The sequence below is a fragment of the Thunnus maccoyii genome, chromosome 4, assembly GCF_910596095.1.
Source record: "Thunnus maccoyii chromosome 4, fThuMac1.1, whole genome shotgun sequence".
Taxonomy (NCBI): domain Eukaryota; kingdom Metazoa; phylum Chordata; class Actinopteri; order Scombriformes; family Scombridae; genus Thunnus; species Thunnus maccoyii.
In genome coordinates this window covers 7,791,615-7,815,942 of record NC_056536.1, presented here as the reverse complement: position 1 = coordinate 7,815,942, position 24,328 = coordinate 7,791,615, and the positions used below count along the sequence as shown (strand labels likewise).

Below are 24,328 nucleotides of genomic sequence, written 5' to 3'. Positions count from 1 at the left end.
AGATGGGCTAAAAAAAAAAAAACGAACGGCATTATCACTGTGCTCACACAGAAAAATGGCAACACTGAGGAAACATTCAGATTGCATTGATTCATTTGGTGTTATGTTACATAAACAATGTTCCACAGCTAAATTCTGGGTCTGTTCTTGGTACATTGTTGTTATAAACTTTATTTTCCATTCCAGTTATTGAAATGAATGATAATATGAATGTCTTCACTGCAGAATAGATGCAATTTAAAACATTTATCTGTGCTGGTTGTTTGACCTCTGGTCCGTGCTTTGGGTGGTCAAGACGTCTGCAATTCCCCAGGTGCAGCAGGAAGTAAATAAGCCTTAGGTGCTGTGTCGCCATCATCTGACTTTTATTAATGAGCCAATCAATTCCTATTTGTATCACCCTTTCAACTAAAATCCTGGCCTCACAACACTTAACAAATTGGCTGACCTAAGGTTGAATATGTGGCATGGAAAAGCTCCTTTGCTGTTTCACTGATAATAGCCAATGGTTGTTAAACAGGTTGTTACATAAAATGTGTCAGGTGAAAGCAATAAATAAATCTGCTTTTGCTGATGTACACACATGAGTGGACAGTTGCAGTGGTTTAATCTACACTGTACAATGTGGCCAAAAGTTTGTGGACACATGTTCAGTCTGCATGCATTTGTGAACTTTTGTCCCGGGGCTGTTTTTCATAGTTTGGACCAAGGCCACTCAATTATCAGATTTATTTTTTTTTATGATAAGCATCCAAAGATATTTCAGACAATAATATGCTTCCACCTTTTTGGTTTGGGGAAGGCCCTTTCTTGTTTCAATATAACAGTGCCCCTGTGCACAAAGCATGGTCTGCAAGAATGTAACTGGCCTGCACAGAGCCCTGACCTCATCCCCATTCACACCTTTGGGATGCAGCACAGACTGCACCCAAAATCACTGTTGGACCTCACTAATGCTCTTCTGACTGAATCAGAGAAAATCCATGCAGCCAGGTTCCAAAAATGTGCATATCAATGCCTATGGTTTTGAAATGAGATGAGATCATATATGGGTGCAATGTTCTATCTATCTATGTATCTATTTAACCTCCCTCACATATCTGCTGATCTAACAAGGTCCCACTGAAATAAGGTTCTTGATTGCCATCTAGTGATAAATGGCCACTATTGCACCATACTGCTCATACACTTCCCAGTCTTGTTTTCACGCATCAGAACACGCCATGGTATTGCTTTACTGACATAGAACGTAAAAGAGACAAAGACATTATCTTATAGTGATGTACAAAGTTTTATTATTGAAGAAGAAGAAGAAGGTGCAGTTACAGGATGGTGGTGAACTAAGAGCTACTGTATCATGTAAAACCTTACAGGTCCTTTCTTTGGGTTGTAGAAAACATGCCAGCGGGTTTGTTTCTTCTTTTCTGAAAAATGGATCATATATCTTGTGTGAATAGTCTCTATTAAATGACATTTCCTCTGTTATCATATCCATGTTTGGGTGTTAATGTTGAAATGTTGGAGTTGGTTTGCTATGGTTAGTTTTACAGTCACAAGAACTGTTCATGCTTCAGATGTCCTATTGAATACCATGCTTTTAGCACTATCACTGGCTAAATTTATAACCTGGAGCATTTGCTCTCAGGCCACAAAACCTCCTACATAACATTTGAAAATGTACTTTCATGAAATGTCAAGAATTCAAATAGTTGATTTAGGTAATTATAAAACAATGGATTTTGGAAACGTAAGGCCATGTTAATGTTCATAAAGAATGATGGTTCTTGATTGCCTTGCGTGCTTTTTATTGCATCATTTCCTCATTTAGTGCCGAGCTGACATAGCATCAGAGAATCTAAATTATTGACCTATGCATTTTCAGGCTAATTAATGTCAGAGTAACATATGCAAAATATGATCAAGTGTCCCAAGTGATTCACTCAATCCAATTTCAAGACTGCATGTTGTGTGATAACAATACAAATTGTATGAGCGCATATCCATTTGAGCCCATATTGTTTAGATAAGTGGCATTAAACATCTGCCTTTGTTTTCGATGTGTACACCATTTAAGGACATATTTGCCTAGAAAAGAAGAGCCATTGAAATTATCAAGCTCAGGCTGCATTTACATGATTGGAATTCAAGCAAAGCCCCATAAAAAATTCAACACATTGTAGCTTGAAACCAGTCATGCACACACATTGTCACGTTTTATTCACCGTTCTGTTTGTCTGTATAGATGAAAAACACTCATGGAGTTTTTCTGCTGAATTTTTGTTTGGTTTTGTAGCCTGCTTAACACAGTTCTTAAATCAACCATTTAACATGCCATGCAGGAAGTTCACTGGTTTATTGATGGGGAAGTATCTGCAATACTTTGAGGGGAGTTCTTCTGTAGTATTCACCAGGCTGAATTAATGATGCTGTAAAAGCAAGCACTTTTTTTTTTACTCTGCGAGAATCTAATTGATTATCATAGCTAAGGTTTTGGCATCATAACACCTCAAGTCATTCAAAGGTATAGAAGTTATCAAGACACTATGCTAACCATGTGATAAGACTTGAACAATCTTGCATTACTAATTCTCCCACTATGTTTTCAAATTGACAGTGGTCAGTGTTTAACAGAAGTGCTAAAATGCACTCACTACATAATAAGAGAAATCAAGGTGATGGTCTCTTTTATATTCCATACAAATCAATTTCAAGTATAAGTTCAATGCAAAATTAAGTGTCATAAATCACACATCTATACTATCATGTACCTTTTACTAATAAATACAAATAAATATCACTAATGAATGCAACAAAAAATGTCTCTAAATAAGTTATTATAAGCTATTTTTCTATTTAAACAAGATCTTGATGGATACAATGCAAATGTCATCAAGCATTGCTTGTAAAGTGTTACACCACAAACAAAAAAAGGTGATAAAGGACCCATTTGTTTTTATAAGGGCATATTTTTACCATCCTCAGTAACAAACAACTAATCGTAATCATTCACTTAACCAAAAATAAACTGTAATAGCATCATCAGCGACAACAGTCAGTCAAGTTGGCGATAGGGTCTCATGATAGGTTTGCTATTGGCAACTGAGGCACCAATCCCTTTCACCATGAGCCTCTTTACTAGGCAGAGCAGTCCTTCCTGACCTACTTCAGTCCCGGCCATCCCCTCTCTCCATATGAGACCTCTCCAGTAAAGGACAGAGGTGAGGGAGCATAGAGGTCAGAGTCTGTGTCTGATTCGCCCTCTGCTATGAAGGGTCTAACCCTGGCACAGAGTGAAGGTCCAGCTCCAGCTTCAGTCCCTGCTCCACCTCCCCCTCCTGAACCTGTAAAGAAGGAAGGCCCAAAGAAGTCCTCCTTGGCCTGGGAGATGCTGAAGCCGCTGAAGGAGCGCTCCAGCTCCTCGTGGTCAACAGACGGGATGGAGAGAGACGTGTCACTCTCCACGGCAGTGGCATCCTGCTGACACCTCTGCCTTCTCTGGCGCCTCCTGCTCTGGGAACCGCTCTCTCGGCCGCTGCCACCCGGACCAGAGGAAGATCGGTCGTGAACTGGAGCAGGTGGAGGCGGAAGGCGGAACAGGGTGGGCGAATGGTCGCCACCGACAGGTGAAGGGGTGTTGGCCACGCTGCTGTTCCAGGCAGGTTGGCTGAGGGGGTGCTGCAGCTGGTGCTGCCAGGAGGTAGAGGGGCGGCTGTTGCTGCCGGAGGGAGTACCCACCGATCTCGCCACAGACCGACCCAGTAAAGGATCTTTCTTTTCCAAAGACCCATCAGAACACAGGACATCTGCAGCTGAGCATGTCTTCACCTCCTTTTCCTCCTTCACCTCCTCTTTTCCCTCCTTCTCCTCCTTGCTCTCCTCTGGGCTGTGGTAAGGCGGGGCTGGATACGGCTCTTTGGAGTTGAAAAAGGCCTCTGTTTCAGAGCGAGGGATGCCCATACGCTGCACATACACATTTACCAGGAAATCAAGTTTCCTGTCCATACAGACCACCTACAGGGAAAAAGAAAAACACACAAATGAGGACTTTGTGAAAATACATCAGGAAAACAAATACAAATCACAAATATAACTGCACTGATTTGGCCTCAGTAGAAACCAACTTGTAGGACCTTTACAAACCATATGTGAGTGGGAGAAACATTCCTACCTGTTTTTCCACTTTGACCAGACGTCCCATCATGCTCTGGTCCTCTGCAGCCTCTCCCTCAGCTTTAGGACCTTTACCTACTATCTGGTCAACTCTAGCATTTGAGAAAGGTAACATCTGAGATTAAAAAAACTGTTCTGTTCTGCCACAAAGGTTTCTTAAACTTAAAGGTAACCTGTGGAGTTTTTGACTTCTAGTAGCACTATGAAGCAGCTTTTTGATGAGTGGTTCCCCATTTTGTTTGTCTTGTCCACATGCACTCAGGTGATGCAATACACAGTCGTGCCAATTGTTTCACACTATTCTACAGGTGACAGTAACCTGCCAAGATAGGCAGTTCAAACTTTTAAGAAAAATGGGCTTTGACAGTGTTTTATGCAGAAGGAAATGCATTCAACATTGATTTTAGTCAGTAACACTGAATATCAATATAACTTGTTTGTTTACAAGAAAACTCCACAGGGCACCTTTAAGAAGTTAATGAGGCCATAATGTGAGCTACCTTAACATGGAAATTAGGTAACAAAAGCATTTTTTTGATGATACTTCTCAAGCTACAAATTGATGAATGGTGGCCTAACACTAACTGACAAGTAAGTGAGCATTTCCTGAGAGAATATTGATTGCAGATGTACAGGTGAATGGTGTAATGGTGTGGATCCATGCACTATGACTTTACCGAAACAAAGTGTGAGGAGAAGGAACACTTTGTCTTGGGCCAAAATGCATCACTTGGCATGCTTTTGTTATGCTTCATGCTTCATTTCCATTGCATCCTACCGGGGGAGCTCTCCCTCTGTCTCTCCAGTATGAGAGCAAGCATCTAGCACTGTCAAACCCCTGTTGAGCGAGGCCATATGACATGGCTCATTAACATTCAGCAAGCAAGCCGCTGGTCCTTTTCTTGACAGCAGCTGATATAATGTGACATAAGAGCTAAATTAACTGCACAACATTCTGAAAATGTTGCGCATAATGCTATTCATCAAACTGTTTTGATATTAAATCTTGAACATTGCTGTGTTTCTGCATGTATTATCTAGCTGAATGAGTCAGGTCAAGTGGCTTGAGCTCAAAAGGGGTTCCATCAATCAAAATAATAAGGTTGCATGTAACTTCTTCAGTGTTTGGACTATAATATAAGGAGCATAATGCTGGTAAAATGGTCATTCTAGAGGTGCAGTCTATTAACCTAACCTAGGACCTTCAGTGGACTTCTTATGACGAGGTGTTGATGGGGGAGGGGGCCCCACAATCATATCTATCCTGGCAAGGCACACAGAGACGATATGAGTGCAATGCAAAATGAAGCAACGTGGGAATCACATTAGCTATGGAAAACAATTTTCAATATATTCCACACACACAAGACACACAGTGAGTCTGACTTGCATTGTGGATGGAAGTGTATGTATTTCATCGTTGGAATACATTTATTCTACATGTTAGACCTTTAGGGGATTGACATATGAGGAGCTAATTTGCAGGAACTCATATAGAGAACGATGTGAATTATACAACAGTGTGAAATCTAAAATGAATGTGTGACGCACACAGAAGCAAAAGAATTGAATTGTACTTTGGTACACAAGGTCACTGACATAAAACAGATCTGAATACAACACATGTATGTAGCTGGACAAATGAAACAGGCAAATTAATGACTTATCACAACATGTGTGTATCCAGTAACACCACAAACACTATATTAAATCACATCACTGCTGCTATAATACATTTGGACTAATTATTGAACCAACTCCACTGATTAATCTGAATTTCAATCATGGAAATAATGCTGACAATGCTTCCATGTATCACCATGGTAACATTTAGCTTGACAGATCAACTGCTGTTGGTTAAAGTCCTGTAGCAGCTGTACAATCTGAAACAGCATGAAAACAAGTGTGTCTCAGATTTAAACTGGTTCAAATATATTGCATAGTTGAACATGCACTTGCCTGGATTGCAGGTTCTTAATTCGAGACAGCATGTCCAGGTGACCTGCAGAGTACTGCTCAATCACATCCATGACATCATAAGGCCGCAAGCTCTCTTTGAATCTCCTCTTAGACACCAGAAACCTCATGATGCTGAGGGAAGACACATCACTTTCACATATGGCACACAGTAAAATGAATAGGCCTTACTCACAGCAGATATTTGGACTTTGATCAGCACAGGTGTTATTAATAACATTACCAACATTTTATTCAAGTGTCCCAGTAAGTCATGACAGTGTGACCGTGAGCCAGCATTAACAATAGCATCACCCTGAAACTGTAGCAGTTAAAGACATTTAGATGTCATTAATTTCATTTACACCTGTGCTTTTCTTACTGTGACATGTCAAAATATCTTCTGTGAAAAAGGCTTAATCCAGCAATGTGACTGTAGATGCAAAAAACAGATGTCCTTCTAAAAGGGTAATTCATTGACTTGGGTGTTATTTTCATAGCTTGACAAGATAATCTTAACTCAAGGTACACTTACTAACTTTTTCTGAAGGCTTTCTGCCACATCTCATGGTCATTCATCAGCAAATGGAGTTTCTCAGTTGTCATCATGTGACCTAAGTAATATGTGATAACAGCTGGTCATATATGGCTCCATGACAGCTGATGAAGACTGTTAGATATGGCTGAATGCTCTGGAAAAAAGCTAGTAAGTGGACCTTGAGACCTTCATACTACTACCTCCAAGGTAAGAGTAAACCTTCATACACCCTTATTTTCATAGTTTTGGCCATCATTTCTCTTTGTTATGATAATATCAAACTCACCAAAGGAACACAGCAACATGACTACAACAAAGTCATGTTGCTGTGAAAAAAACGAATTGTTGCTAATAATCTTTCATTGCACAGGAAAACTGTGCATACACAACTAAGGTAAAAACAATAGGTCAGTTGAATCAGGCAGTTGGTGTGTAAACATATACACATTGTACAGTTTGGTTAATAATTTTAACAATATTTTCATTTTCCCTTCAATAAGTTTGGTTAAGCTAGCCCTAGTTTGTGCATCTCATTAGATTTATCATTACTTTCAAGTCACAAAGCTGAGCATCGGTTCCTCTGAGTACAGGAAATGGGTTAAAAAAAATGTTATCATGCAGCGGAGAGAATTTCTTTTCATCCATCTTTTAGAGAAACAGATGCTTGTCTCTGCGTCTGAAATGTAACTAATACTGTGTAATTTAACTAAGCTAATACATGAGAGGCACAAACGTCGGTCTAGGCTAGCCTGCACCATGTGCATAAAGATTGGAAAACCTGCCCCATCAAGTCTTATTAGCACCACGTATCACCACATTCCCATATCTCAGCAATTAACATGTTGAGTACAATGTTATTTTTATCAATAGGAATGATGACCAAAACTGATAGAAGTGCAATAAACTGGAATGATCTTTTAACACTATCAGATCTTTTACAATTAGCATCATAGATGATCACAGGGTAAAGAAAAAGTCATAAACACAAACTATTATTCCCTTTTTAGTCTCCATGGGTTAAATAAACACTGCAGAACCATAGAAGTTGCACATTAAAGGGAACCCTTACCAGATTGCCCTTATTGCAACCTTCAAGCCCGGTGGTAATTCTTGAGTGAGAAACTCACAGTGGCAAGTCTTATCATCACCAATTTCCTCTCCTGGGAGGCTCGCCTCTACAGAGCAAAGACAAGGACACTTTTACAGAATATTTCACTGGCCTCTACATGACCAGCGTCAACAGCAGAAGCATAGCTGAGTTGATGCTTTTAGCTTTGAAGGTGCAAAATTCAATTACTAAAATTGGTTTCAAGCCAGTTAGCCAGTTTGTGAGTGTAGTGAGCGGGCTTAGTGGAACAACAGAAAAAAGACTTGGTGCAGAATTGAAGGATAGTGCTGATGGGATAAAGCTTTATTGAAACCTTTAATGACAAGTACTCTCTTCCCACCACCAATCGCAGTCTAGATAAACTAGCATGTTTAGTTTAGCCAGAAGGCTGATCTCAGGATTTTGAAGCATATTGCATACAGGCAAAGGTGTCTAGGCCTAATCACTGTTGATCAGAAATGAGATGAGAATCTGGTAGGGAAAGTGAGGTCTCTTCATGCAACATAAAGCGGGGCCTTTGGGCATTTTGTCTCTGGGTCAATTTTGTATTATCTTGGCACCACTTGACTTGAACCCACTGTTAACTACCTACCACTTCTATACATCAATACTTATAATCAATTGTGTGGAGTACATACAATCCTAAGGAATAGTTAAATTGTTACATGCTTGTTCTCAGGTATAACCATGCTTCAGAGCCTTCCATCATCATTGGGGAAAAACTCGTATGAGAAAAATCAAAACAAAAAGGGGTTCATGTCAAGTGAACAAATCTCAGCAGATTTCAGCATGCATGTTTTCCAGACCGGTGAAGCTGACTTGTCTTTCTTTTATATCCCCCATAGAAGCCAACCAACAAAATATCCCAATGTCTTACTTATTAAACCTTCAATTGCTGCAAAAAGAGAGAGAGGAGAGACATGGAAAAAGATTTGTTATGGATCCTAGCAGGATGACAATGGCAGACAAATCAATTCCAAACATGGGAACTTGTGGAGTCCACTGAATGGTTTCTGGTTCATGTTTGAAAGGACTGGTCTCTCTTCTCTTACAGTTACACTTACCAACAGCATATATTATAAAGCTTTATATAATATATATGGTAAAATATACAGCTAGACATTACAGTATATTATATTACAGTCTAATCTGAAGACATGTCATGATGACTTGTCTAACCTGGAGAACTCTTCAGTCCAAAGTCTTCGTCCTGCATTTCAATCAGCACTTTAACATGCCATGAAGCGGAAGAAGAAAAACAACTAATGAGAGATTGGTTTAAATTGCTTAACAAAAAGGCAAAGAAATGGTGAAGGAGAGAAGTATATTTCTAGATAATGATACAGTGGCCTGGATGACATATGGATGCAGCTGGGCTGTCTAGCAATAAATGATGGCTGGACACCAACATCCAAACCAACCGACCTCTGTCTCCCCAGCAGAATGTTGAAATGTTGGCTTTAGTCTAGTCAAGAAAAGCTCCCTGTCTTCCTCATATGTTTGAATACATGCATGAGAAACTACATATATATATAAACATTACCTGCATGGCAATTACTGCATCTGCACAATGACCGCATCTTAAAGAGGCTTGATTCCAATTTATTAAGTGGCATCAGCACTCTCCTTCTTAAAACACACAGCTGATGAGTTGTTGACCTTGGGGTCGCACAAAGCCACACAGAGCTCTACTGTGTACCCTTTCATATCAACTGAATTCATAACTGAGGAAAGATCCAGTGTCAATATTAGTATATTAGTCAATTAAGCTGCTGCATACAGTGTGTGACTCACAATATCATAAATTAAAGATCTTTTTGACTTAATGTTGCCACTAAGTCAAGATTAGATTAATATATTGGCTTGCTAAAATACTGGACATATTTGCCTTTTATAAAATATTGCTGTCAACAACTATGATTGACACTTCTTTCTGACCACAGTTATATTAAAAGTGACATTAAAACATCAATGAAATTTTCCTTCATTATTTTCATTCAGTTGTGCAATTTTTTATTTTTTTTTTTAATTTGATTTCTGATTTAAAACACTGTAAAGGAGCCCTGAGTTTCTCAAAAATTGAACAAGGAGTAGGTCATATTGGCCTTCAGGAATAATTCAACTTTTTGGTAAATACACTTATTCACTTTCTTGCAAGAGTTAGATGATATCACACCCATGTCTGTATGCTAAATATGAAGCTACAGCTAACAGCCTCTTTGCTTAGCTTAGCATAAAGACTGGAAACAGGGTCTTTGTCAAAAGGTACAAAAATCCACATGTAAAGTTTGCCACATTTTATCTAAAGATTGCATTCTGATGGTGGGTCGGTCAGTCCACCACTTTTCTCTAGACTGAAATATTTTCAGCTCTCTTCAAAATTTTTTCCAGACATTCGTGGTTCTCTTAAGTTTCCTGATGACTTTGGTAATTGTTATCAATTCATTGACCTTTCATCTAGTGCCATCATCAGGTCAGGTGTTGACTTTAGTGGTAATACAGAAATGCTAACATGTTAAGATAAGATGGTGAACATGATAAAAATTTGACCCAGCATGTTAGCGTTGTCACAGTGAGCATGTAAACGAGATATAACGTGTTAATTACAGCAGCTTTACAGGTGCTGGTGGGTGTATTTTTTGTCTTTGGACAGCCAGGCTAGCTGTTTCCCCATGTTTCCAGGCTTTATGCTAAGATAAGCTAACTGACTGCTGGCTATAGCTTTATGTTACCGAATATTGTATCAATCTTCTCATCTAACGCTCAGCCAAAAAGCAAATAAGTTTATTTCCCAATATGTCAAACTACTCCTTTAAACACTGCAAATTAGCCCAGAGTTTCCCAGCAGTTGAACATGAAGCAGATCTATGAGATTAATCGACTGCTAACCTCCTTAAAATACTAACATTTTACTGCAGGGTTTCAGTGTCTTTCTCAAAGACTGTCCACTTTAACAAGAATGCATCTTTAGAGAAAAAGGATTTTATATTTTAGCATGAAATAGCACTGTCCTTCAAAAGTGTGCATTTGTCTGTACTCTAACACTCATTGTGAATCTGGACAGATGTTGTTCATACTGTGTGAAGTTCCCTCACCCTCTGAGTTTTGGCGTGAGGTGCTGCCCCGGACTCTGAAGGTGTGCTTTGGTCCTCTGTTCTTCTCATTGAAGCTCCAGGTCTTGGTGACCTTGCTGGGGCTCCCCTCGGCCCCGTCCTCTGCCCCAGGAGACTGGGTCTTCCCTTTGGCCATGGGAGCCTTGGAGGGACTGGGGAACACTTTGTCCTTCAGGCTGGCCTTCCGACTACAGAGCAAGTCATAAGAAAAGAAATTTAACCAGTAAAACGTATAAAATGTAAAAACAAAATAAAAAAAAAATAAAAAAGTTTTTATGGCATCATTCAACATATAAGTAATTAACTATCTGTAGCTACAGGTCTTTATCCTACTGCTTTGTTGTTTTAGATGTAATCTTGGGAATTTGTAGAATACAGCACTGGTGTGATGATAAATCTTACCTCAGCAGAAACGCAAAATGGGCAATGTCCTACAGCAGAAGGAGCCATGTCCACATACGAACATAGTAGAGCATTCAGTGGGTCAGGCAAGCAGCAGGAAGCTACAAGCTAGCATGCATGGGAAGCAAAGTGACACTGCATGTCTCAAAAGGAAGAGCTGTGGTCTCGCTCTATGCAAAAAGTGAACACAAATCATGCAAATAAAATTCACCATCATACTTTATGCTCCACCTGATACATGGGAATTGGTCAAAGGAAACACACTTAGGTACTCAGTAATATGCACCTTGCCTGCTGAACAGAAGTTTATATGCGCTGATTAGGCAAAAAAAGGCAGCAAGCAAATCAACTGCATAAAGACATTACTAAAAGAAACCATAAATCAACTGTGACAGGGCGGTAAACAAGGATGTGTAACTGTGTTTTCTCAGTAAAAAGGGTAAAAGGTGTGGGCAGATTCTCTCTTGTGTTTATTTTAAGCAGCTTTTCTTGTAGACATCACTGACAATGCTGCACTACAATATAAACAGTGAACTGAAATTATTAAAGTCAGATTTTATCACTCACTAAGTGACATATTTTCAAAAAATGTCTTTATTCCATGATTCCTCCACCTTTACTTTTGTTTCAAAAAGGAGAGGAACAGAAGTAGGAATGAAAGGTGACACACAGACTTGCAGTGCAGTTGTTAGTATCTGTGCAACAACTATACCTAATAGTTCTCGGACAGCACCCGCAAAGTCTGTCTTTGTGTGCATTTTCATTACTGGAGTGGTGGGCAGTAGAGGAGACACAAAAGAGATAAAATAGCAGTGGAAACAGTTACAAAATCAGCAGTGTGTGCCCTTCTGTGATACCAGTAACACTTTATTGTAACTATAATTTATAAGTCATTTGCAACCTGTCAGTCAATCAGCTATAAACACTTCAATAGTTGTGTCCTTGCTATTTGTTCTTTTTCCATGTTTGGAATGAATTTAAAAGGCTGTTAGTATTTTTCTAATGATGTTTTAGGGTTGATTTTCCAACAGATTTGCAGATAATATGCAAATGGTTTATAAAGTCATGATAAAGTGTCACCACATTGTTAATAATTGTACTTGTTTCTTTTGTCAAAAACATTGTGATAAAAATCAAGCAAGGCTTTTAAAGTGTTCAAAATCACTTTTTCCCAAGGTGATGCTGAGCAGAGTGTCAAAGAACAGCTTATTAGTGAATATTTAATAAAGCTGCAAGTTGGGAGTGAGGCCAAAGTGAGCTGATCTTTGAGCACCATGTATGCAAATGCAGCATGACCGTTCTTGAAGGAGGCACTTAATAAACATCCATGTCTGACACGCACAAGGATTTACAGTAACCCAAAACACACACACAAACACAAACACACACACACACACACACACACACACACACACACACACACACACTCAAAGGTATACTGTACATACACTCCCCCAAGAAGAGTGCCTCAGCAGCAACTAAGAGCAGAATTGAAGAGAAGCCAAAGGGAGGTGAAGAGAGAAAAAAACCAATCAGATCACAGACCTGGGAGAGGTTTCTGCTTGAGACTCCTTCCTGTGAGTAGAAAAAGACGGGATGAAAGTCAGAAATTCATTACATATCATCATTAATATTGTGCTATGCTTGTAGGGTTGAGATGGGTTAGCAATGAGGATCACTTGTCAAGCAAATGGGGCCAAAAGAGTCAAGAGAAAAATCTCGTCAAGCTGCTGGATGGGAAATGCTGTACAAAATCTACACAAAAGATGAGGAAAAATATTTTAAGAGTAACTTAACACCCATAGAAAATCTTATTTTGGCTGACCTTCAGTGGTTTAACTTTTCACCTTGCTGCAGTGATGTAGAGGTGTACTCCAGGGTGTGTCAGTACACTGCGACATCACAGCTGGGTGTGGTGACAAGTGCAAAGAAGCAAACTTGAAACAGGCTTGAAACTTTCAACCAGACTACTTTTCAGTCTTGTTTTGAAAGAGTACTCCACAGATTTAGCATTGCACTGCTAGAACAATGTCAGGAGTTTTGTTGAAAAGTATCAAAATCAGTGCAAAAGAACAAGAGAGATCTGAAATTTTATTCCATGCATTCTTCTTCCTTGTCAAAACCTGGCACCTACATTACCCACAATCCAACTCAACCGCCAGCAGTTCGATTTGCGATTTGGATGCGTTATGCTTGTAGCGGCTAAGGTAGCCTCGAGCCACAAGCTTCAAGCAGAGATGAGGAGTGGGCCTCAGAGGTCTGGTAAACTCCACAACTGCAGATTTGTTTCATTTTCAAACTTGTCCTGAGCCCAAACCAACATTAACTCAAGTGACAGCACTTGAAGCAGTTCGTCAAACTTTGCACAGCTCCCTCTGGAGCCACAAAAGGCTTTATACGATTCTTTTCACATATGCAGTAGCACTCCTCAAGACCTGGTCAGGGGCGTTGTATACCAGATTTTTAAGGAGGTCTAGAGGACAGAATTACTGGATTTTTTCTGGAAAAAGGAAAATAACTTCTGTGTAAATGAACACTAGACCTATAGACTGTGACTCAGATCAACTGATACTGTCAGAAAGTAATTTTAAAGAGCGGATTTATTGTTAAATACTCTTTAAAATGAATCCAACAGTGGCACTGAAGCCAATAAAGCTGAATTTGTATAAAAGCAATTATTGCTTTACATGGCTATTCTCAATCTTATTCACACTTATGGTGCAGACACAGACTCCGCCCACGATGGATCCAGATGCACTGGACCACTGAACACTCCTCCCAGTGGGTGACATGATGGGTGACGCACTGCGAGTTGGGTGTGTTTGGTTTTTGCTCTGCTGTTTTAAACATGGTGACCGCATTACAAATGATCTCATTTTACAGCTAAACAGTACACTTCAGTATCTTTCTGACAACAGCCGAGAAATAGGCAATGCAGTAATAGAATCTTGATTCATATCTGATCAGCACTGCCTAGTTTGTCATATTGATCTGAGTTTCATGAGCTGGCCGAGTTGCAGGTGAGGTCATATCGTGATTATGCAAATTCAAATATGGTGGTTTGTCTGTCAACTCGCCATGCCGTATCCAACATGCACCGCACGGCCAGATCTCCTGCTCTCCATAGAAAATGAATGGGATTAGTTGACTTGATATCTGTCAACAGATTCAGTGTGTCTGCACCATTAGAGTCACTGTCTCTGGAATACAGTGAACAAGTCAGAAAACTCAGAGGTTCAAAATCAAACTGAAAGCTTTTCTATCTTCTCAAGATTACGATTAAGTACTGTATGTGTGTGCCTGTGTCTGCGGTTCATGTCTGTGGTGCGGATTCGAGTTTTTTACTGGATTTGAGCCGGTGGGTGTGTGCACATACAATTTAAAGTAAAACATTTTGAGTTTTACTTGCCCTGCCTTTACAAATGACAGAGCTTATAATTACTTCTCTTGTTTTGTTTTCCATTTTTAGATGATTGCCTCACTGTTTCAGCATCATTACCATCACCACTACAACAATCATCATTATCTGCATTATCATCATCATCATGAGATCATGCTGTGTCACTCTTGGTGTCATGTTTATACCTGAATGACTTGCCCTTCAGATTCCTCAGCAGGTCCAGCTGATTCAGAGGTGGAATAAGTCTGGGAAAAGACAAAGAGTATTTCATCATTCTGTCAAGATGGTTTCACCACCATCGGTGCTCAAAGGTTAAAGCTCGCCTTTGGGTGTTTTAACACTAATTCCATTTAGTTTGGCAGTTGTCTTTTCTGCTGGTCATCACCTTTTCACATGGAATTACTACTGGAATGAAACCGAACATGAGGTAATTTCCAAATAGAACAGACAAGCAGCAATCTCCTTCTTCTAGAGGAATAAATAGTAGAAATCTGCACTGCAAAAGTCAAACAGGGCAACTTATTTGCTGAATCATATAGCTGGACAGTGAAATAAGATGTTAATTTTACAAAGTAGTCACTGGCAGTGTTTGTCTTTTGAACAGAATTTCAAAAGGGTTCAGATGTCACTGCCAAGACACCAGCCTGATCTGCTGTAAAATTACCCTTATTAAAGCAGAAAGTTAAAAGTCACACCAGTGTGTGATTCCTCAGGCAGTAGTATCTGATTCAACAAGGGAGTTTGGAGTACAGTGAGATGAAGATATTCTGTAGGTTCACTTTTCCATTTGGCTTCCCAGTTTTAAGAAAGATGGCAGAATGTCATATGACAAAACAGTTGTATTTATTGAAACTGCTGAATAATGTCCAGCATTATTTGGCCGGTTTTATCACTTACCTGTACATTGGAATGGCTACAGTCTGCTCATAGAAATCCCATGTAGACACCAGATCTGTACGGGAAAGGTTGGTAGCATAAAACCTCCAAGCAGCCTGGATGTAGAAATAAAAAAGTCCTTTCAGCTTTTTGTCAGGAGATTATCTCTGTTTGACAGATACATGGACATGGTGTTGTTATCATATGGAGTTCCTCAGACGGATACCTGGATGAGGCCTGCTGCAGGATTACGTCTCTTCTCAAAATGTTTCTGCCTATGCTGCTCTTGGACTTTCAGAGCAAAGCCAGAACCCAGGATGCCCTGTACAGGTTCAGAGTGACACAGAGAGCCCAAAAAGTGATTATTGACCTTTATTGACCTCTACTGGCCAGAAGATGGGCTTGCAAAAACATCAAGTTGTCTCCTTCATCACAGAACAACAAATCCAGCAATAACAATATCACAGATTTTTACATCTGCAAAGCCTCAAGGTAACAGAAATGCGAGAGAAAATGCTGATTTCCTCCACATGCATTAGAAGTCAATGTGGAAAAAGTAGTGACTGTTTCCTGTTAACGGAGCGCTGATACAGCAGTCCACATTTTTTGTGTGCGATAGCTGCTTACTCAAAGCTGAGTCTGACTACTTCAAATCTCAGGTGAAAAGCTGAACATTTAACAGCCAATGACAAATACATCAGTGACTGACTGGAATTACAGCATCACAGGATGAAAGCTTTCTGAATGTAAAGGGAACAAAGAGCAGAGTTTCTGTGGATTCAGGGGAAGCTTTTAGCTTACTGCAACAGTCTAAGTACCAGAGAGGATAAACATAATGTAACAGAATGGCTCACTTAGAGCATTTGCTTTTCTAAGTGACTAAGCAAAAAAAAAAAAAAAAAACTGAAAAAATATTGGGTGCCTGATGCGCATAATACTACTTAAAGTACAACACAGTGATTTCCAATACATAGACCTTTTTCACAGCAGCCATTTCATGTGCTTTTCATGCTTTCATGTGACAACTGAAAATGCCTGTTGTGAAAAAAGGCCTATTACTGCTCTACTTCTTTACAGAGCACCTGTCTATTACACAAATGGGGACCAACTAATGTGTTACATGTAATAACTTCATTTTAATTTCCTCACTGGTTTATTTATTTTAAAAAATAACCACTGTCATAAATTTTAAAGGAGCATCAATAGATTTTTTTGGGCCACTTTTGGTGGTTGATATGTTGGTTGATGTGGCGATACGTTAGCCAACAGTTGCATATTTACATATCCAGCAAACACGGAATAACATAAGCATTCATTCAACATGTTTCTGTCCACTCAGTAAATATAAGTATATTCAATCAGCTTTTGCTTCTGGTTTGGTCTCTGGAGGGAAACGTCTGACTCTTTAGCATCTAAATTTTCCACTATGTTCACCAGCTAGTCGCTAACTTTGCCCGTCTGCCGTATGGTATTGGACTAGCTTATCTGCTGAAAACTGATGGTTGCCTTGGCTGGAAGCAGGGTTAAACAGAGTGATGAGACTGAACCAAAACAGAAAAGTTGCAGCCTGTAAAACCATAACCATGGTAAGATGAGATGCTAAAACAATGCTAAAAATTAGCATGAATGTGCTACTCCCAGGGGCAGACCAATGACAGTGAGAATGACTGAACAAGGCAGATGCAGTTCATTGAAGTTTTCACATCCTCTAAATATTCACAGACTAGTGGGTCTCATGGAATAAACAAAATAAGAACTGTGAAGGCAGCAAGAGAGGTGATAAATAGAAAAGACAGAACAGCACCTAAAATTCAAGCTTCATCAAAAGACAATGCACTCTTTCTTAGAGTTGCAGGGCAGAAACATTGAGCGCTGGACACCATGATGGATAAAGACTAAATGAACACAAATGAGGATGTTGCAAATAAGCACTTTACTTTCACTCAACTGCTGCAACATACTTAGGTTCAGGGACTCCTGATGAGCCCTCAAACTTACAGCAGGAAGAGCAAAGAAGGCCACCCCGATCATACTGAATGTGGCAGCCAACAAGCGTCCATTCCAGGTCTTGGGAACCTTATCACCATAGCCGATGGTAGTGAGAGTGATCTGGTGAAAAGATAAATCAAAGTCACAACTTGATTTAAGTGATGTGGTACAGCTTGTAGATATGTTGTGAAGTAAAAGGGAGGAAAACTGGAAATAAATTTAGTGCATCACAGTGTGACAGTCGTTTTACAGTCTACTTCTCAAAGCAGTAATGACAGTGTTGCGACTGAAGTTTAGTCTTACCAGTCCCCACCAAAGAGCATCAGCATAGGTCTCAAACTCAGTATTTGACTCCTTTTCCACAGAGTAGACCAGGAATGAAGCCAGAATGAGGCACAGGAAGCCTATGTACCATGCTGTGATGAGCTCCTACAGAGAAAACCAATGTAATAAGCATCATGGATGCCTCGCAAAGTGGTGATATAACCCTTATAAACTGGTAAAAATGGCCATTCTGTAATAATATTGGACATGATTATAAGATTCGCGTGCCCTCTGTGGCAAACATTGATTTCATAAACGTCTTTATTTCCCTCGGCTCCACACATGCTACCCGCCCACCCTCTCTCCTTTTCACAACATCACACACACACAAACACACATTTCCACATCTTATTAGTGCAAGGAAATAATTCTATTTCAAAGCTCATTAAAATAAAACTGAGAGGAATATGTTTCATCACTGTGACAGAGTAGCTGGGAAGAGAAACAACTGGAAATAATGTTTCACTGAAGCAACACAGTGGAAATTAAACTCTTAACCCACATAAGACATTTTCTTCCATAAACATTTTCACTGTAAGTCTTTTATTCAAGGTTTTATATAAAACTGGATAATCTAATTTTGTACTTGATCATCTTGTTGACAAACAGTTCAGTTCTTCATGTAGATAAAGACAATAAAAATGTATTAGCACAACCATTGACATGATGAGGAACGTATGGTATGTTTCCAGGTAACAATAACGCCTCTGAGATGATAACAGATGCAAGTGTCAACATTTTTAAAATTTGGTATATCCATACAAACAAAAGGGCCTAAAATAAGCAATTTCCTCCACAAATACACAAATTAAAGCACGTCAACAATTAAACATTGGAAAACTCATTATTGCTTTTTCAGTACCAGCCAAGTCTCCATATGACATTTATATTGGGTGATTCTGCAGCACACAGTTTATGTCCAGTGCCAACATTCAGTGCCAATGCAGGAAGTAATAATGAAATATGGAAAAGCCTTTGAGACTGGAAATGAGGGTTCATGACCAGCAATTCACGTTGGCCTTTTATTTAACCATGAAAAACATATTTTTTAAGCTTAACCAAATGCTTTAGTTGCCTGACCACCACCATAACTTAAGTATACTGTAGTTAAAATACACAGATATTATAGGAAAACAGACTTATCTTATTAGAGAGTGTCCAAGCCACCTGCTTAAGTCCTGTTAGGCAGGTGGCTTTTGAAGACTTGTTTTCATGAGGCCATGTTAAAGTGGTTGGCACACTAGATAACTAGCATAAATTAGCATAGTTAATATGATTCTGGTGCACATCAGATATGGTTTTAAACACCACATTCGGCTGGCTAATTATACCCAACATCTAATCACGAAAGATCACCTTGCTGTGGGCATAAACTACAGATCCGAGCAGCTTCCAGGTGCCTCCACGGCGGTCCATACGCAGCATACGGAGGATCTGCAGGAATCTCAGACTCCTGATTGCTGAAGTGGCAAAAACATTGCCCTGAGATCCAGCTGCCAGTACAGATACTGAGGCAATCAGCACCATGATGTCTGGAGAGAGAGGAGCAAAAAAAAAAGATAGAAGTAGCAGAAGAAAGCCAGAGATAGTAGGCGCTTGATCAAATCAACTTCACTGTGTACAATGAGGATCATTTTTTCTTATAATTTGAAAGCTGCTCTAAGTACTTAGAATTAGAGGTGTGAAATTTTCAATTAGGTTTCCATGGTTGCAAGTTAAGTTTCATCTTGTCTTGAGCCTAACCTTAAGCCAAAGAATATGCTGAAAATCACATGAAAGCATAACAAAGATGGTTATCATATCCTCACTAAAACATTTGAAAGTGGAAGGAATTGAGAAATCCTGGAAAACAGGGCGACACAGTAATGTGTCTGTGTTATGTTGTTCTGAGAGAGCAGGGTGAGAGAAATGACAGCCAGCGCAACACAAGCCAACCTTGTTTTCTCACCTATGATACAGAAAGGCTTTCTGGCAAATTTCAGCCTCCCTCTCCATCCTCTGTATCGACAGCAGCAGCCAGCAGCCCATATCCTTACGATGTACTCCACTCCAAACACCACGATGGTCACAATTTCCTGGGGAACAAACCGAAATGGTGGAGTTAACCCCGCATCATGAATGTAATGTACATGGAGTGAAGAGTTACGGCAAATAATATGATACCCACCAGGATGTACAAGGCACTCTCTGAGCTATTTCTGAACTCTTTGATGGTGGCAAAGACTGAGAGTATGAGACAGGAGAAGACCAACAGGAATCTGGAAGATATATGAGAGAGTACAAAAACAGTTATTTCTTTTTCTTTGTCACGTGTGTCAAGTTAAACTTGTAAAATTCTGTTTTAGGTAGGGAGAACAATATAGTTAGTGAAACAGTTTGCTTGATTTATAAACCCTGACTGCAGAAACACATGGCTGTATAGAACTTGTGATGTCTGTGGCATCTTAACGCCTGCTCACATCCATATTTGTCAATTACTGTAAGTCACAAAATCCACATTTGTGCACAAGGTGCAACAAGCACACACCTATCAGTCCACCAAACACCATACTAACGCCGTTATATTCCCATGATGGAACACGCATTAGAAATTACCTGTTGAAACCGTAACCTCTATTAGAAAAAGCAGTGATTAGAAGAACTCTATCTTAAAGGGTCGGTTCACCTAATTAAGAAAAAAACATTTTCTGACGTATCCCTAGTGGTGTCTAGCCATGCACGTTTGTACGTGCTGAGGTTTCAAGACCTTCACTTCAGAAACATGTGCAATCAACCCAATATAATGGAAAATGGATATTTTGTTTGTGCTGGTCCATCTGGATAAATCACACATCTCACTGTCAACAAGTATAATTGGTGTTGTTTCTTCAGTAGAAAGTAGTTCCAAAAAAAATGGATTCAACATTCAGATGTGATGATGGCTGTTACAGTATAATATACCATTAAGACCAATCTGCTCATCAATTTCTAAGGCTTAAGTGGGTCCAGTTGGAGACGAATGAATAATTAGAGCTGCAGACTGTGGGTGGTGCCTATTAGTGGAAACTAGCCAAACTGCATAAACAACAACAGCGGCTCAGTTAGAAAGAGTAAATGGGTGAATTGGTGAGAAAATAAGAAAGAAATCAAAGAAAATAAGGAAGAAAGCATAAAAGGAGAATTGAACGGCCAAGCAGAAAAAAATGGTAAAAGTAAATGCTCATTTGAACACTGATTTAACCTGAATGAATCTAACCCAGTCACATTAAGGTTTAATATAAGAAACCACAAGTGATCCTCTGCAAACATATTTGCACACAAGTGTGCAGGAAATCCAATAACTTGTGAGCCAAGAATGTGGAGTAACATCAGCTGACATTGCCAGGAACCTGCCTCTGTATGCCAGAGCTGATTATACAGAGTGTATTTACTGGCTGTGTCAGTAAGTAGATCCTCACTGGACAGACAAAAACTTCTCAACCTCCTCTTCACAGTCCGATCCACATTATCTGCCTCCTACAGAAGTCATTAGTGATGTTTACTATATTGGTTTTTCCAACATGGGATGAAAGTTAATGTAAGAAGTGATTATGACAAGGGGCACTGCCCCTGATCAAACATCTCCTAATACAATCAAAGATCACTTAAACGTTATTCATTTGGATGAATTAGAGATGCGACGGTATACTAATATGATTTTTGAGACACTGGAGAGGTTTGGAAATATATTCCGCAGCCACACCTCAGGAAGACAGACTGAGACCATCAGGCGAGCACTTCATTGGATGGAAGATAGCGTGTGATTTGAAGAGGAAGAGGCACGGCAGGACCCTTTCTTTAGTAAAGATCTTCTGGAAGGAATCCAAAGCAGAGATAATGGAGAGTGTCTGGTGAAACCCAATACTGGGACAAAGCATGATCTTAAAAAGACACAACCAGCATAAATCATAGATACTTGAGCATCTCCTGAGAACAAGATCAGGTGTTACACTTGAAAGCTCTCACTAAAGTAAAGATGTCATTTACACATGAACTGTGCAGTATGAGATAATTATCCTTTGTGCTATGAAATAGGAATCAATACATAGAAGCCAGATGTCAGAGGATTGGGTGAGGATGGGTTTCAATTAAGATATTACACTGAGCAAGAGGGCTGCACAGTGGCAACCCACCTTTTCCCGGGTTTGCAACATTTATTTTAGTTTTATAAGAATGAGTTTTAAAAAGGTGGAGAAATTATTACGTGGATTTTATTACCTGAACAACTAAACCATATGGATTAAATATGGCATTGGTTAAACGTAAGCAACACCCAGAGCCTGTCCATCCTATGAGAGACAGCTATTACCTGAGCGCAGGCATTTTAAACATCTATGCCACCACTGCCTTCTCTTACTCTGATGAGGACACACTTCATGTCAAAACATTAGTTGCTGCACCTTATTAAAAGCTCTGATTATGACTGTATGCTCCAGATCAGATCTTTCCAGATCCTGCCTTAGTTTGTCTTATCTGTTCAGGCACCAGTTTGAGTTTAAAGTTGGCAGACTTCTTCACCTTCACAAAACCTTCTCAGAAGTTAAAAATCTAGACTGTGATTTAGTGCAGCGGTTGACCCTTCTGGTTCGATATGTTCAACAGAAACTGTTCTGACAATGATCTGTTCAGCACTTCAGAGGCAAGAAACAAAAGGCTGAATTCCTCACTCTGAGTCAATGTAGAGTGGATCTGGCTGTGCAGCATTAAATCTTTCACATGATATAGGCTGACCTTAGTTCTTAAGCTTTTTATTGAGATAGGCTTCATCTTCTGCATCCCCCTATAACAGAGTGACTTCCTGAACCACATTTCCTCATCAATACTCCCTGGATCTTCATTATTTTTTAAACAATATTCATACTTTGATAATAACAATACCTGTATTTTCCTGCTGTTTTGTGTTCCATCAATACACAGCCAGTTTAATGTATTAATAAATCAATGGTGTATACTAGGAATTGTAAATGTAGATTCTTTATGATATTCCTAATCATACTCTATCAGAAGCATTAAGATATTCTTACGAAAAGCAAAATGAGTACATTCAGCGGTGGCTGCCCCTGTTCTGCTAATTTTTTCCTTTGTTATAGTAATAATAAACTTTATTTATATAGCACTTTTCTTAACAATATTTCAAAGTGCTTTACAAAAAGCACTTTGTTTCATAAAGGTCATTCAAAGTAGGCTGTATGTGTGTTTTTGGCATCTCATACATCATTGATGGCTGCAGCAGTGAAGGCTTGCTTGGTAAAAGTGAGTTCTTCATGCACTGAATGAAGCTTTTTTTCATTCTGCCTTAAGTCTGCAGCTTGTCAGTGAGGTTGAGGTTATAAAATCTATGTATATATGTTCTTAGGTATGTTAAATTATAGTCAGTTTATATTTTTTTAGTTTTACACAGTAGATATTAATCTTAGCATAGTTTACTTTTCTTCAATACTAGGTGGTTGTCGCCATACATCATCTATATATGCCAGGAATGACAAGAAGGTGAACTCCATCCGTCCTCCCTTTAGCATCCATTTGATGCCCTGACTCCTGCAAGAGTGAGGGTGCAAATAATGCTTGCACAATTTGTCACCGTGGTAAATTTAATTTATATATGAAACAGGCTTTGAAAAGATTTTGATGTGCTAAGGGAATGAAATTATACCCATTTAGGCACCTGCTTTTCCCAAGTCCAGAAACACAACATGGAGATTTTCTTTCTCTTGTTTGTCTGATTGAATTTGCAGTTGGTCCCTGTTTTTATGTCCTGACCATCCTGAGATGTATTGTGTTCCTGTTGTTTGTTTGTTTTTCAGTGTCGCGTTTTTCAAGTCTGTCTTAAAACAGTCAGGTGTCCATACAAACACTGAAAGAGGTTTTTCTCACTGTAATCATTACTCCTGTTCATACTGGCTGTTACAGTAAGAGATCTCCTTCAAATGTGCTTTCAATGTAAGTGATGGAGGACAAAATCCACAGTCTCCTTTTGTGCAAAACTGTATTTAAAAGTTTATCTGAAGCTAATATGAAGCTTCAGCTGTCCAAATAAGTCAAATCAAGTAGATATCTATCAACATTACAGTCTTTTTAGCGCCAAAGTCCCTTGTTTTGTTACTATACTTGCACTGCAAGGAAACACTGTCCAAGGAAACACAAAGAGGGAAGGTGATGCTAAAAAGACTGTAAATGTGGCAGATATCCACTTTCTAGTTAGTTTCAGTGTTCATTTGGGCACCTGACTATTGTATTTAAAGCTGAAATTACAGTTTCCATGCCCGCAGGGGTCCGCGTGACGTAAATTGCATCATCAAAGAGTGTAAGCGTAGGCTCTGTGCGGACGTCCACGTACCTGCAATTTGTTGTGTCTGCGCCATGGATGTATTATAAGAGCTGGATACGAGACTAAAAATGGCGCCCATTCAGTCCTATAGGAATTGCTCGTCTGG

The 24,328-nt window shown here is 39.4% G+C and overlaps 1 protein-coding gene across 3 annotated transcripts in view; it reads right to left on the bottom strand.

Annotated features, from left to right (window-relative positions):
- Positions 1-1,295: 1,295 nt before the first annotated feature.
- The window catches only part of LOC121896356 (potassium voltage-gated channel subfamily KQT member 2-like), a 33,477-nt gene continuing 10,444 nt past the window's right edge, over positions 1,296-24,328 (bottom strand). The window contains exons 2-16 of one of the 3 annotated variants that reach the window (XM_042410187.1): positions 20,044-20,134; positions 19,825-19,951; positions 19,233-19,408; positions 17,856-17,981; positions 17,562-17,672; positions 15,790-15,885; positions 15,585-15,679; positions 14,873-14,932; positions 12,833-12,862; positions 10,868-11,073; positions 8,952-8,999; positions 7,734-7,839; positions 6,130-6,261; positions 4,169-4,262; positions 1,296-4,011 (exon numbers count right to left, since the gene is read on the bottom strand). In XM_042410187.1, the coding sequence (XP_042266121.1) occupies positions 3,160-4,011; positions 4,169-4,262; positions 6,130-6,261; positions 7,734-7,839; positions 8,952-8,999; positions 10,868-11,073; positions 12,833-12,862; positions 14,873-14,932; positions 15,585-15,679; positions 15,790-15,885; positions 17,562-17,672; positions 17,856-17,981; positions 19,233-19,408; positions 19,825-19,951; positions 20,044-20,134 (2,350 nt within the window). In that variant the 3' untranslated portion in view covers positions 1,296-3,159. Of the gene's footprint in view, positions 4,012-4,168; positions 4,263-6,129; positions 6,262-7,733; positions 7,840-8,951; positions 9,000-10,867; positions 11,074-11,294; positions 11,458-12,832; positions 12,863-14,872; positions 14,933-15,584; positions 15,680-15,789; positions 15,886-17,561; positions 17,673-17,855; positions 17,982-19,232; positions 19,409-19,824; positions 19,952-20,043; positions 20,135-24,328 lie in introns of those variants that run through there. The other 2 variants (XM_042410188.1, XM_042410190.1) reach the window with 2 other exon arrangements.